General features: G+C 41.3%; 1 protein-coding gene across 1 annotated transcript in view; it reads left to right on the top strand.

The window, feature by feature from the left end:
• The window catches only part of zfhx3b (zinc finger homeobox 3b), a 145506-nt gene that overhangs the window by 107693 nt on the left and 21780 nt on the right, over window positions 1-16033 (top strand). The window contains 1 exon segment of the mRNA XM_043243809.1: window positions 12378-12485. Coding sequence (XP_043099744.1) covers window positions 12378-12485 — 108 coding nt within the window.

Below are 16033 nucleotides of genomic sequence, written 5' to 3'. Positions count from 1 at the left end.
GGCCGTAGTTAAAAGCGTAAACGGTGTGCGAGAGAAAATCGAAAAGAAATGAAGTGTGCTCACTTGACATATGTGACCCACACTAGTGGAGCTGAATACAACCAAACTGACCGTGGAGCTGTTGCCTCTGCCCGTCATTAGGGATGAAGTAAAGACAGATAGAGCAAGGGGAGAGTGGAAAGGAAAGGAAATGATGGAAAAGACGGGATTTTTGGCGTCAACGGTGGCAAATCTTTTTCAAAGAATGTTTTCGAGTCCTTTCTTTCCAGTGAGCCAGTCGCCATACAGCAAATTGGTAAACTGATTAGACTGAGATTAGAGGCTGCTGATAAGAGATTGGATGGATATACTCTCGAGATTAAATGGATAACTAGATCGACTGATAGCTGAGTTGGTGCGTCGCCTCTCTTCCTCGACCTCCCCAGTTTCCATTGTAATTAAGGCTTTAAGGTGTGCACGTAATCAAATAAATAAATAATGCCCGAATTATGCGATAATGAATTAATACATTACAGGAGGAGAATAAATAAACCCCAGCTAATTGCATAAGATGAGTCTTTTTTCATTAGCTTTTTGAGGGGAAATCTCATTATATGCATCACAAACTATAATCCTCCTTTAGAAATATGTAAATTTGCAATCACAGAAATAATAAATAAATAAACTGACAAGAGGAAGGAGAGATACTTTTGAGCGGCGTTATGTCATGTTCGCATTCCGCTTCCTTGGGCACCTCATTTGTCTCGACGTGACAAAAATTATCTTCGCCCACCAGTACATTTGATGAATTTTGACTGCTGTGTGTATTGAAATCAAAACAATCGTCTGGTTAATGATACTGCAGTAATTCCCGCCGTATTATTTCATATTTCATTGGTTTTATTTTTTTAGTATTCTCAATCAAGCCTTCTGTGAATGGTCCCTTTAAGGACCCCAGGCTGGCCTAATATTTGCCTAATGTTTGTCTGCCGCAGCTCGCTATTTTTAACATACGGAAAGACTCCTAGATTCTCTTAAGTGCTGTAAATTTTCATTTTGCTATTTGCACTTTTCACCACATCATTTCCTAGATGAAAATGTGCTCTGCAACCCGGTAATGAGAATGTAGTGCGACTTTAATTATGAAAAAATGAGCATTTCCTTTCATTTGGCATGAGCTCTGAAGTAGCTACAACGTTTTACTTGGGCTGTCAGAATGCATACATATACCAGGGCATATACTCATGCAAAAAACACACACGCGCAAATATTAATTGTCAGCCGGATAAACATATCTATAGTAATTACATCAGAAAATGGAGATGGGGCCGATCATGTTGTGCATAATTACTGCTGAAAAACAATGCATGTCTATTAAGCGTCATTATGGAGCTTTCACGGATAGCAATCCAATTACCACTAGTTTGTTTCTCACTGTAAATAGGCACATTCGAGACAGTGCAGCCCCGCAGTGTCTGGGCGTCTCGCGACACAGCGCTTCACCACTGATCTGAGATCTGCTGGGTTTTTTTAAAGGCCCTCTATTAGATACGTTACCATGAGCTGAACTGAGACCAGAGGCCAAGGCTGGTGGTTGCATCTGATGGCTCCTGAATTATTTATCCCGGCTGCAGGACACTAGGCGCAGAGATCCAGACCCCAGTATGGCGACAACGGTCCTCGCTAGTGGCCATTAGATTCAGTCTCGTAGCTACTGCTGAGGGAGATTGTGTGTGGGGGTTCGGGATGACCCCCCTGCTCAATTACTTCACGCTGGGTCGACCCGAACGCCTCTTTGTCACTAAAGAGAGTGAGCAAAGCGAGATTCTCCAGATCAAAGTGCAGAACTTTTTAATTAAGAAAGAGAAAAGGCTTTATTTGTAAGGAAAAAAGAAAGATAGAAACAACCAGACATTTTCCTATTAAGGAGAAATGTCAAGCGCAGTGGTGAAGCGATAGTCTGCGCGCTTTCCTTTGTTGTCCCTCCTGACATTGCGGGCTAATTTTTCATGGTTATTTGAACTGGAAAATGAAAGAGAGGTTTGCGATTATTTCCTATAAATGACAACACAATCGCATTACGCTTCAGTACAAACACAGAGAGGATATTGCCTTTTCATATTTCATGTGAACGTAATGGATGGGTTATGCAAAGAGGCCCAGAAAGAAAGACAAATGGAGGAAGGGAGCAGCAAGTGTTTGATTTGTATTAGAAAATGGCCTGAAAGTGGGACGGATGAACCGTATTTCCTTTTTTTTTCAATAACTGGTGGCGGTACTGAGCTTGTTTTAAGTGCCTGCACGACGTAACGATTGGATTTCTGTAGCGGATTGCTATTAGCTGCCACCGGGGGTGGAACTGCAGCGATCCGGTGTGTGTGTGCAGGGGGAAGCTATTCTGTGTGTCCACACCGCTGCCTCTGCCTGGAATACTGGTTTACTGTTTACCGCATGCTACACGGTATTCTGCCTGCTGTTTTTCAAAAATGCTGAATGTTATCCTTTTTTCATTTAAGTGTACAAAAACAGCTTGTCTGTCTGATTATATATTTAGTCAAAAAGCAGTGTAAAAAAAAAAGGCAGGGTGGATATTATTTCCTGTTCATTTGTCTGACTGTAAAGGAATGGTTAGATAAGAGGATACAGTCTTTTGCTTAGTATGAACTATTGCAAACTGACTAGGGTATATTTCGTAGCCAAAATATCATCAGTATAGGGACCAATTCTCACTATTAACTAGTTACTTATTAGCAGTGTTTAAAAGTTACTTTTAAAAGTAGTGCTTTACAGTATTGTGTTACTCCCTTAAAACAGTAAGTAATTACGTTACGTTATGTTTTTTTTTTTTTTTTTTGCCTTTCGTGTGACTTTTTAAATATGAGCAGGGCTTGATTGTAAGTTCTATTTATAGCAAATGTAAAAGGCCTTTCACACCAAAAAAGTGTAATGAATAAACCTTAGGCTGACTGAAAAGCAAATTCATGTCTGTACAGTAGAATACAGGAGAGTGAAGTTCAGTAGTCTTCAGCATTTAAAAAAACAATGAAGCACAATTGTTATTTTATCTTAAGTCATTTTTGCTTGTTAGCATGGTTAAACTGGATCATCAAAGGTCTGCAGCAAAGACATTGGTAAATAAAATGGGATTAGATATATTTGTATTAGCATATTTAATTACTGCAGGTTTCAGTGTTTTAATTAATGTTGATGAATGCTTAAATTTGCTACATTTTTTGCAAGTCAGATCAATTACACGTTCACATTTAGTCTAGAGCTACGCTGTATTTCCACACAATGACTCTGACCTTCTGATTTCTCTCAACAATCAGTCACTAAATGAGAAAACAAAGTAACTAGCGTTACTGAAAATGTAACTTAATAAAAAAAAAAAAGTAATGCGTTACTTTACTAGTAATTTGTATTACTAGTAAACTTTCATTACTTGTAATGCGTTACCCCCAACACTGATTATTAATATATTGGCTGATTGTTAGTGCTTTTTCATGCATTTTCAGCTTAAAAACTACCTTACTAACTATTACTGAGCAGCAAATTATGAGTTTATTGAGGCATTTAGTCTCAGTTAGTCTTAGTTAATTAGCATGCCTTTCAAAGTACACATACTGCGTACTACATCTACCGTCTACCGCAGAAAAACTAAAAGTAACATGCTATTATGCCATTCCAAACACAACTCTACTTATGAACGCTATGCACGGGAAGCTCTTCTCCTTATAATAATGCCCAGCAACTCACTGCACTTCAGAGCGTTCGTATGCACGCGTACTAAGTGATTCACCATTGCGCTTCGCAAAAGCGAAAAAAATATAAAAGAACAGCATTGAAATCACACCTCTCACAGCTGCGAGGGTGCAGTGGATTCCCAGGGCTCAAACACATCAATATGAACCCCGCTCTTATATTTCTTAAATAAAATTGATTAAGTCATCTGGTATTCATAAGCCTTAAAAATTCTGTTTTATCTCCTGGTCCGCTGACATAAACAAGCGGGTGGTGCTACACAGGGTCTTCAATTGCAGGACACACGTTTCCTACAGAACGCCTCGATGCTTACGGAGCCCACCTATGGCGGCATGCCGTCCGGATTGAGTTTGTGTTTTCTTACTGTTCGTTTGTTGATGCACACAGACTCGCGTTGCATTATCCACACAGGAGCCGTGAGCGGCAACATGCGTGCACCGTAACGACCGCGCGCCAAGGTGGGCGCTACATACATACGTGCGTACGTTCAGACCGCATTGATTTTCTGAGCTAATACCTCTACAGAGTGATCCACAGGCAGATGGATGCACTACAAAGATATGCAAATGCAACGCTCAATATATCGACAGGCGGAGATCTTTCTCAGACGTCCCACTGTACCAGGCAGAGCAGTCTAAAGAGAGACGTAAACAGATAAGTAGCTGTTAATGGACAGGCTCTGGCTTACACAAACATCGGACAGACCTTGCTGGACCTCCACAAGTCCGCGATCCAACTTTTCCTGGTCGGAAGCGGAGCGTGTTTTTTGATGCGTAGCATCCACCTTAATAGGGAACATTTGCGTGAAATATGAAAAGCAGCGAGTGTATTGTGTTTTCACAATAGGTAAATGTGATATAATGACAACCGAATTGTGAATTTTTTTTCACTCCTTTTGGATTAGCACTGCGTTCACATTTAAACATGAATTTCCATATCAAACATGACCGATCAAGTCAGATATCATATTTAAAGGCATTGCAAATCCAACGTACAGTGTGTGTGTGTGTGTGTGTGTAAGCACTCCACCTGGTAATTAAATGGAGTTTGTGGCCAGTACATGAGGAGAGATGAACTATGAACAGAAGAGCTGTGACAGTTTCAGGTTATATGATTTTTATGTCCCTTTTTACCAAATGAAAAATCAATACCTTTTTTTCCGGGTTATACATATTCAGAGCGCAGTCGGGCCCCTGCCCTTAATGGGAGGGGGGTATGCGCTCGGCTGTCACAACTGTACCATCACATTTTCCGATCCACTGGTGAATATATCAGACTGTATGTGATTGCCCTTCTTGACTTTCCTCCTCCTTTTCCTCCGGTCTCAGAATAACAGATAGCTGGTGCAGTATGAGAGAAAGATGAAGAGGAAAAAGGTATGCTACGTTAGAATGAGAGCAGTAGGCCAGTAGTGTGCGCTGTGGCCATTGAGGGACGCTCTGACAGCTCGTCCTGTCCTTTGTGCAGCAAAATGTCTCCAGGCGCAAGAGCAACGTCCACGCGGCCCTTTCAACCTCACAGAGTGCAGGGCAGAAAAAAGCGCAGCTCACTACTCTGCTATTAATGTGTTTTGTGTTTGAGAGACCACTGTCAAACAACGACTAATGGCTCCTGCGTGTGTTTGTGTGCACAAATGTCCCCACAAGGATATTAAAACCTGAAATCACGTACACTGTGAAAACCAAAGATCCCAGTGGTGTTATTATTTGATGACTGGTATATGATATTGCCATAATAATTTTTAGATTTTGTAAAAATGTTTTGATTGTATTTTTTAGTAAAGTATTTAGAAATTTTGGATTTTTAAAATCTTTATAAATTCGACATTAAATTAAATAAATAAAAAAAATTCAGAAGTAAATACTTACACACTTTACAATAAACACTTTACAATAACGTCTGATAACTTAATGCATTAACTAACAATTAGAGGTACATTTGTTACAGTACTTATTAAATATCTTTATTAACATTAGATAATACAAACATGTTCATTGTTAGTTCATGTCCATTAAATAATATTAACAGATAAAACTTTTGATTTTGATAATGTAGAAAGTGTTGAAATTAACATTAAATAAGATTAATACATGCTTTAGAAGTTTGTTTGTCATTGTTAGTTTAATAATGTTAACGAATGGAAACTGTGTTACCACTATATTATATTATATTATATAAAGCAATGAGTAAGTGATTGTGACTGAAAAGTTATTTAATTCCTTTATGTAATTAATAAGGGATTCAGTCTGAATGTAATTAATTAAAAAACTGACACATGCAGTTGTAAAAAATAGCTCGGACAAAGTGCCGATAGAAACGGTAAACCTGCCTTCTGTTTATTTACATATTTCGCAGTAATTTTGTGCGAGCGGTGTGATGTGTGCCACTTTCAAGTCACTTCCTCATGATGACAGGCGCGGATCAGAAGCTATTGGAAATGTCATGCTTGTGATGCGATGTCACATCAGGTATTGAAACGAAATGATGTCTGTTTAGAAGAGGAGGATTTGACAGTGCCACTGGAAATTCGATTTCCCCTGATTAGCCGCCTCCTTCCTCCGTCGGTAGGTGAGCGGTCCACCGAAATGGCCAGTGATTTTGAAAGGCTTGGGGGATCAGATGAAGTGTCGCGCAGAGGGCGTGTGGGGTCGACTCGAAGGGTGTATGGAGAATCGGGTGCGAGACGGAGAATGACGGGGGAGGGGTGAAACGAAGCTCTTGTTCTAAGGCGGTGTGAGCTTTCCCTTCTGTTTGTGATCAACTTGCTGTTTAAAGTTTGCTAGCTGTTAGCTTGCCCACCCTCCTCCTCTTCCTCCTCCTCCTCCTCCTCCTGCGCCTCCCCCCTCTGGCGCACAGCCCCATGGAGACACAAAGTATTCATTCACATTTAGATTTGGGGGTCACGACAGGGCCAGTGCTGAGCGAACGCCATGGCTTCTGGAAGGCAGGTCAGGAATCTAGCACATAACTCAACCCCGCTCCGATATAGAGCCACGGCCCTTTAAACCAAAGAGGTACTTAGCTTTTCTTTTTTCGTGCTGGAGGTGAGTGCGTGTTTGTTTGAGAGCGTGTGAGAGCGATAAAAGACGAGCTGGTCCTGGTGTTTTGGGGTGTGCGTGAGAGGGAGGGTGTTGCTGTTGTTTGGGAGCGTGGTCACCATGCGCACTATGTCGGTCTCGCTGACGTTTGCCTGACTCACACGCTCTGTGTTTATGGTGACGGAGGGGTTTACCCAGCGTGCATTGTTTTGAGTGGGTTTTGCTTCAAAAGCACTTTTGGGGAATAGCTTAAATATTTTGTTAGGAAATTGCTTTATGATTATATGGTTAGGTTTTCCCACTGCAAAATAATGTGACTGGAAGGTATTTTGTTCGCTTGGAGTTTATTCTTGATGCTGATTGGATGACAGACACGCCAAGGTGTTGATTAGTATTCTGTAATTAACAACATTTTGACTGCTTTACAGTTTATATTTTCTTTATCATCTTTATTAGCATTTATGGTTCCATGAAAAAAAACTTTCAACACCTCCAAAACCTTTATATTGGAACTTATAGTGGAAAAAGTTTAGTTTTTCGGATTATTAAATATTTTTCGCGTTAAGTAAAAACATAATTCTTTGAGGAACCAAAAATGCTATCCCCAAAAAACCCTGTAATGATTATAAGTGTGGTAAACTTGCCTGTTTTAAACACGTTTCTTCAGAAGGGAAACAATTTGAGAGCATTTAAGGATAAAAACCTGAAAAATTGACATGCATGTGGTAACTGTGGTTTAAGCAGATTTCATTCTGGACCGCCACGTTGATGTGCTCTTAATTTTTAAAAAATTCAGCGGTCATTCATCAATTATTCCTCACGCATTATAGTGCATTTGGTGGACGGAGGCAGGAGGGTTTTTGCCTATCCAGTGACGGTGTCTGCAGATTGCGGCTGGTCTGGGATGGAGGCAGTGTTTTTTTGTGTGTTGTGGTTTAGAGGGGGGTCCTGTTTTGAGTGGGAGGGGCACGGACGAGGCCGGAGAAGTGCTGATATGAGGAGCGGACAAAGCGTGAAAGCCCCCAGCATGGAGCCTATGTCCCATTGTCCCGCCGAACCCTTCTGTCACTTTCATTTTACACCGTGCGCTCCGAAGTCAGGACAGCTTTGATATAGGGAAGGGGTGCGGGAGCGGATGGCGGGGGGCCAGAGGGGGATCTCGCAGAAAAGAAAAAAAAAAAAAAAACAGGACAAGCAAGGGAGAGAGAGATAGAGTCCGTGAGGTGTGAAATAAGATTGCTTTTTTATCCAACAGTGCAGCGTTAAAGACAAGGAAGCTGTCTGTTGTGGGGCAAAAAGAGGGGGAGAAGGAGGTAGATGGGGGAAAAAAGAAGAGGGGGAAATGTGGCCCCGCAGATTTACAGTGATGTGCGCTGTGACACCTGGTTAAAATGATAACCAGTGCTTCGGTAATCCTAATGAGAGTAATGAGAAAGAGCAGCGGCTCACAGAGAGACCGACTTACACCGCTCCACTGCGCTCCGGCTGGAGGAAGGGTGAGGCCAGAGCCAATGCTAAACCTACAGAGGATCCCAGGAGCTTCTCAGGTACGCTTCTTCAACGTGTTTTCGAGAGCGCCAGGCTGATTTCTGTGGAGCTGGATGCTCGGTTGGTGTTATGAGCGCGTACGCCGGCCCTTCGGTCTGGGTTGGAGAGGCTGGATGGAGCAGTGGTTACCATGTATTATTTATTTGGCGGTTTGTGCCTGTCAGTATGATTAGTATGTGTGTAATCACCATTCTTCTGGGGAAACGGGGGAAGGCAGCTCGGCCTCATCTGAAGGTAATCGCGCAGTCTTCTGAGTCTCATCGCTTGGCGCGGACTTCCTGTCTAGCATCTGCTTTTGTCATCTCCACATATTTCTCTGTCCGCGTTCTGTATATATTTGTCTGTGCCTTTCTAACCTCTCTCTGCCTTCATCTGCTCTGTGTGTGTGTGTGTGTGTGTGTGTGTTTCTTGCCAATTTCTCTTCCTTGCTTGTATAGGCTGACACCTATAGGTCAGTGTGAGATACTGCACGCTCAGAGGGGCCGTGTGTGTGCTGGGTTTGAACGTTTCATCTGCAGTTTTCTCACACGTTATCATACGTTTCCCGCACGTACAAAATGAAAGTCCGTTTTCTCCACGTCTGGCTTTGTTGAAATGTTGTGGGATCGCGTTTCCTCTGAGAGCAGACAGACGTGCTTTGTAATATCGGGCGCTGCGGTGGGCTTATTCGTTTGGCGTGATTAGATTAAGGCAAAAGTTTAATATCACTGTACGAGGACGGGTTAATGAGGACGATTAATTAGAAAGCCTAACCTTCAGGGTATTGTCCTTTACATTTTTAGGATTTGGGTTAGCAAATGGCCTCTCGCCATAGCTGCGAGTGCTTCCTCTTAATCTATTTCCAGGCCAGATCTATGACTACATTTGGGTGGCTTCTTTCATTTGCTGCCTACTCTAAGGCCACTTGTGACCTTTCATTAATTATGGCTGGCCCGGGTTTAATCATTGTGTACTGCGGTGGTGGCGGAGATGAGGAATAGGCACATTCATTTGCCTCTTAGACACACGGCCATGGGTGGAATTAAATGTCTACCTATCTGCGTACTACCACTGGAGGGGGGAGGGTGGTCGGCGTAGGGTTTTTGATGAGAAGAGGGTGAGAGATGATTTCGGGGCGGCAGCTGTTGCGTGAAGCGACTCTCCATTAAGAGAAGGAAGTGTGCTGGAGCAGGAATTAGACACACTGGCGGCTCTTCCAGAGGTGTAAAATCTACCTGGGGATTATTTTGTAATCTGGCTGCTTCTGACTCCATATCATATAGTAATTCCCAGCCTGGCGAAGCCGGATTTATCAAGACAGCAGTGCATGTTGCTTTCATTTTTGTTTTTGCCTTTCCAGCCTATTTCTCAGCCGGGTAATGTCGGGTTATGGGGAACGGAAATTGCTCGTTGCCTGGGGAACATAACAGAAACAGGCACATTTGTGAAAGAATGAAATTTTGTGTATGTATATATAGCCGGTTATTCCATTTACTCGCCGTCATTTAAACGCAGAATCAGTGTGGGCTCTGGGTAATATGGCCTAAGTGCATAATCCATACTGCGATCAAGCGCTAGGCGCTTCATCTACACCAAAAACAGGTGCAAATGCAAAAAGCACTAAGCAAATCACAGTTTGCTTGGGTTTTTTTTGCTCTGCGAAGCTTTTGTGGTTGTTTTTAGAAAGAAAAAAAATGAAGCTGAGATGAAATTAACAACAGTTCTGTTTATCTACCTCCTCGTTCAAACCTGCACTCCTGTTATTATTTAATAATTTGCCTGTTTTTGCATTTGTTCGTCTGACGTGGTATTGCCGTTATGCTGAAAAACAACTCTTGTGAATTAGCGCGTGCAGTTTTATAACATCGCAGTGTACGGAAGACTCTGTATACCAGTGTTTTCTTGTGTAATTACTTTCTCCCAGAATGCCACAGCGGAAACCACAGCGATTGTAGGCTTTGGCAAACTGTCTGCCCAAGTCGTGTTTCCTCTCGGTGCATCAATAATTAAAACAGTGCAACAAAATGCAGAATTACACATGGCAATCCACACAAGACCATCAGATGTAAATGGCTTTAACTGCTCTAGATACACACTCGCACACACACTCGCACACACAAATGGTTTCTTGTAGCGCATTAAGTCAAGGAGATGGAAATGTTTAGAGATGTTGATGTATTACTCGCAGCGAGAGAGTTATGGCGGAGGCGTTTATTAAATACGCCGCTCCATGTTCATGCAGAGACCAAAAAAGCGTTTTTGAAGAATGATGGATTGAGGTTGTACTTTAACAGTTCTAGAAACCGAACACTGATGAGAATAAACTTTAATGGATTGCGGGGCGGCTTTTGGAAGCGGCTGGTCCGGATTCAAGTCGCGTCCCAGGCGGGCTTCTAAAGTGGCTGGAACGTTATTGGACAATAAAAGCTGTTTTAAGTTAGAGGTTCGAATATTGTCGTGGAATAGCCATCTTTGAGCGTGGAGATGAATATTTGAACAGGATATTTCAGAGGCTGTTGTTGTCCTGTCGATATGTCAATAACCCACCTGATAGAGTGTAGAGTGCAGGGGGAGGCATTTTCAAAAGAACATTTAAGTACATTTGCTGAGAATTAGCTGACTTGTGTAATAACTGATAAGGCTTATTGACTGCCATGGACTTTACTGTTGCAAAATCAATGTTTGTGTGTGCTAGCCACGGTACTTTTAAACAAGCTCGGCCTGGGAAAGGGGCTGCTCGGGGGGCACGAGGTGGGAATAAAAAGGATTGATGCCCATTTTATTATCTGTTTTTCAGCATCTTCTCTGTTACTTACATATGGCATTATTGGAGATCCATTGTTGGGGGTTAGCTGCCTTTAAATGGCCTAATATATTGAGCAGGGGGCTTTTAAGATGGTTACAGGGGATTTCTGCATTTGACTTGGCGAAATAAAATGAATAGGGGGCTGAGTTTTAAATATTTATGTTTTTCTTTTTTCTTTTTTTTTTTAATGCTTTGCATTACCTTGGGTTTTAAAAATGAACTTAGCCCGATATTGGTGAGCGGCCCAGCAGCAAACTGCAACAAGGGACTGTAATTATGAACGTTGGGAGAGGTACTAGAGAGAGCAACGCGCAGAAACTCTCCTCTCTCTTGAAACTCGCACAATTATTTTTCCTGTCTGCATGCTCGGAGCCGCTGTGGAAAATGTGTGTATGTCTCTACCACATGTGTGCGGTTTGCTGCAGTTTTATGTTCATATTAAACAGAGGAAGCCATAAAGATATTTGTGTCATGGTCCTGCATAAATGAAGAATTATAACTGTGGAGTCGAAGCTCGTTTTAAAAGAAATCTCTATAAAATGATGCCATCAAAAATATAAGACATTATTAAAATAATCATGTGCTTAAAAGGATAAAATGTGTAATTTGATAATTTGTAATTTTGGAGGCACAAATATATCATTACAGAAAAAGCAAATATGTGTGTATATATATATATATATATATATATATATATATATATATATATATATATATATGTATATATATGTATATATATATATATATATATATATGTATATGTATGCATATATGTAGAAATAATAGCGTGTAAGGATGTAAGTGTATAATAAAATGTAGAAATAGCTGAGCATATTTGATTTCTATATTATAGAAAAGATAATATGCTCATAACGTTTTTATATATATATATATATATATATATATATATATATATATATATATATATATATATATATATATATCACATATAATAGCATAAAAACTATATGTCTGTATGTGTATGTGTGTCTGTGTGTATATATATATATATATATATATATATATATATATATATATATATATATTTTTTTTTTTTTTTTTTTTTTTTTTTTTTTATAATTGTATGGGTCCAGCATGTGTGGTAGAAGAGAGAAGCGGCTTTGTCTCGTAACCTTGTAAATGCTTGTCAGAGAATGTAATTGTTGTGCGCTCCTATAGAAAAAAACGCTGCCGTCCCTTTAAGTGCTTCCACCAATTCTGATGGAGTGCTGATTTACATATCCCATCCTCTCCTCCCCCTTCAGGAGAGCTGAGTGAGGATGTGGAGGCTGCCAGTGAGACCACCACAGATCAGGAGGACCAAACCAAAGACAGAGAGAGTGGGGGGGAGAGGGAGCTCACCAAAGGGACAGGTAAGCCCTATCTTTCCAATTCACTATACAGGGGGTCCAATTTACCAGGGGGGCTCTTAGAGGGCTGTTTTCGGGGGGGTTTCACACATAGACACTAAAACCTTTATATTCCACAGCTACAGCATTGTGGCTTGTTAAATAAGGTGATGTTTTACCACAAATATGTCAGTGCACTTTTAAGAAGCTCAAATACTTCCAAGAATCGAGCTTAATTTAATATGTTCGGTTTCTCACCCCTGAGAATTTAGTTGGAATTCCCAGGAAAAATTATCCCTGATTACGGCGAATCTAGTCAAGTGACAAAAACACAAGTCAGGGCCTGCTTACAGAGTTACTGCGCGGCCATGTGTCTAAACACATGTGACCGTGTTCTCTGCCTCACACACACACACCTCTGAAGAATGCTATCAGATAGGAGTATTTAGGCGGGGATGGGGGCGGTTGTGGCAGGTGCAGGTGTCAGGTTTCATAGAGAGGTGTGGTTTAAGAGGAGGGGGGCTGCTCGGGGTGGTGGAGTGGAGTGGAGTGGAGTGCAGAAGAGAGAGAGGCCTGTGGAGGTGTAAGTGGAGATCAGTGGTGCGTTGCTGTGCCGCTGATGTGTTCGGAAAGCTGCGAGGGCCTGCAGCACGTGCTCCGTTACAAGCTAGTGTGTGTGTGTGTGTGTGTGTGTGTGAGAGAGAGAGAGAGAGAGAGAGAGAGAGAGAGAGAGAGTCAACTGGCCTATGGTTTGTTACTACAGTCATTTGTACTTGTGCATGATATATACTATAAAAGTCTCCCCATTATGTCTAATTTAACTAAAATAAACAATACATAATAATTTAGTAAAAGTATCGATTTATTCTTGTTTATGTTAGTTATTAAAAAACGCAGGTGTTTGATAATTGTCCCTTAAACAATTAAATAATTAACATAATTTACTTAAAATTATGTTATGTAATTTTACTTTAAAATTTTGTATTAACTACCAATTCAGTTAACACATGTTAACAAATTAAACCGTATTGCATCAATTAAAGCATACAAATGATATGACACATATGTAATATAAGTTTTAATAAATAAAAAGAAATATTCGTGATTTTGCCTTTTCAGTACTTTTTAAGAAAACGAAATAGCAATAATTGTTGTTGTTTTTTTCTATCTTATTTTTTTAGGTGACTTTGATGATAATGTCGCTAAATAATATCTAGTGTACTATGGTTTAATAGGAAAGCACTTCTTTTGGACGAAATGAAACTCACTGGCGGTGCTGAATGTATAAGACAAAAAACGGTTGGGAAACACATCAGTACATGCGTGTGTAGTTTAGATGTTCAGCATCAGTCATGTCCTTCGACAGGTGCGCACCGCTCTGAATACTTGGTGTCCATTCTCACGTTTGATGTTCCATTCGTGTGGAGTTCAATCGGTGCCAGTGTATGGAAGCCGTCTGATTGTGAGGAGGAAGCAGTCAGAGCATGCACCTGTCTGGAACAAGTGTTTTCTCTCCAGCTGTACCTCACAGGCGACAGGATATAACTTTATTTCTTCATGATAGCATTTTGAGTCTTTTACATGTTCCACGTTTTATTATTATTATCATTATTTTTTAAATTCCGAAACTACAGCAAAAAAAAAAAAGTTCATTGGAGCATTTGAAGGCAAATCTTTTAGAACGCCTTTTGATTTTTTTTTTTTTCAACTTTCATTTTAAATGAGGCTGAGTTGTTTGTGCACTTTGAGCGTGTGCCACTCGGCTTTGATGGGGAGAAATAATGATATGCATCGCTTGCCTGAAAATGGCTAAAAGTATATTTTAACACATCAAAATAAAGCACTTTAAAAAGCATTAAAATGAGCTGCTTGATTAATAATTCAGCCGTTACCTGTGGTGCCGAAGAAGACGACTCTGCGCATTAGGAGCCCTGCGTCTTTTTCTGAAAGGCATGCGATTCCATACAAGAATATTCAATTCCTTTCCTCCCCCTGTCAGTTGCTAATCACCAAATAAGTGTGTTTCTGTGTTTTCACAAAGGAAAGATGTGCTTGCATATGAAAAATTTACAGGCTTCCCAGCAGCTTATTAGGAACGCTTAGTTAAAAATAGCGTGCATTAGGAAGCCAGGTCTAGGGTGCCGTTTGATGTCTGAGGAGAGGTGGAGAGGGGAGGAAGGAGTGACGGGGGTGGAAGAGTGAAAACCTGGCGGTGTTGTGATCTAAGATACTGGTGCTGCTTTAATGGAAGCTCTTTTATATTCTTTTTCTAATCGTGTTTAGAACTCGCTTTCATGATTGACGGACAGAGCGGCGTGAGACGAGAGGCTTTCTGAACTCTGCCTGGGAAGCGCTGGAATGCTTTTAGTAAACAGAGGCGCTCTTGTTTTGGCTGGAGATTGTCTAAGAATGCGTCAACGGTGAGCCGCTGGACTCCGTCGCGATGGGGACGTGGCTAACCTGTTATTTCGAGGCACGCATCTGAGCGGATTTGAGTCACCCTGTCTGCGCGGGCTGTTATTAGGGCCTGTCATTAGTGTTGTTGAAGTTTTTCTTCTCGTCCCAGTCGTGCGAACGCAGTGTTGAAACGTGCTTCGCAGATGACTCTCGGGTTGAGCGTGTTAGTACCGAGCCGAAGTCAAGCCGTGGCCGATCCGATGGGTCTCTTTTGAACACGTCATTTAGTGCTGGATGGGAATGATTTAGGCATGTCAGCACACACAGACACCTTTTACAAGGTTACCTCGATTAGGTCAGTATATGACATATATAAAGCTCAGCCTCCATCCATTGGGTTTGCATTTACGCAGTGGGGTGTTACTAAAGAAAGAGCGGTACAGCTGATGTGTGACAGAAAATAAGGATAGAGTGCGTAACAGATGGACTGAGAACGTGGAAGGCATGTGCCAATGTGAAGCGGGATTGTTAATTCACTTAAGGACTGGAAGAGCAACCACAATATGATTTGAGATGTTTAACATAAATATAGGTGGGGAGGGGTCTGCAGTCCTCGGCAGGTTTATGAATAATTCCTTTCAACCCCCAACTTTCAAATTACTGGGGTTAGAGCGAGGGAGGGAGAATAATCTGATTCGGGTCAGACGCTATCTGACACGGCAGCAGCAGCCCTCCAAATTGGTTCCATCTCTTTTGCCTTATATATTTACTTAAATCTATGAATGTCAGTGATTGGATGCACAGGGGATGGTGTGTGTGTGTGTGTGACAGGAGAGACAGCATTGAGAAGGACAGCAAAATAATTGTCCTCTGACTGCAAGGTGAACATTAGCACCCCCTGGAAGCAGAGGAAGTGTATTACAAGCGGATCTGTTTCCATCTCGAGCATTATTTCATGGCCTTGATGTCCATCAATAGATTTTACAGGAGTTGATGTGAATAGGCAGGAGCTCTCGCCGCGGCGTGTTATAATCGTAGTAAATGCAACCGTAGCTGTCACGCTTGTCAGCTGACTGCGTGAATATCTCCGCAAGAAATTGTACATATACGGATGAAAACTGTCATGATTTTTATGATGCCATATTTATTGCATCATCCTGAGGGTGTTTTAAGAT

The sequence above is a fragment of the Puntigrus tetrazona genome, chromosome 7 (assembly GCF_018831695.1).
Source record: "Puntigrus tetrazona isolate hp1 chromosome 7, ASM1883169v1, whole genome shotgun sequence".
In the NCBI taxonomy this organism is placed as follows: Eukaryota; Metazoa; Chordata; class Actinopteri; order Cypriniformes; family Cyprinidae; genus Puntigrus; species Puntigrus tetrazona.
Note: the sequence above shows the minus strand (reverse complement) of the source record. Positions and strands in the feature narration are given on the sequence as shown.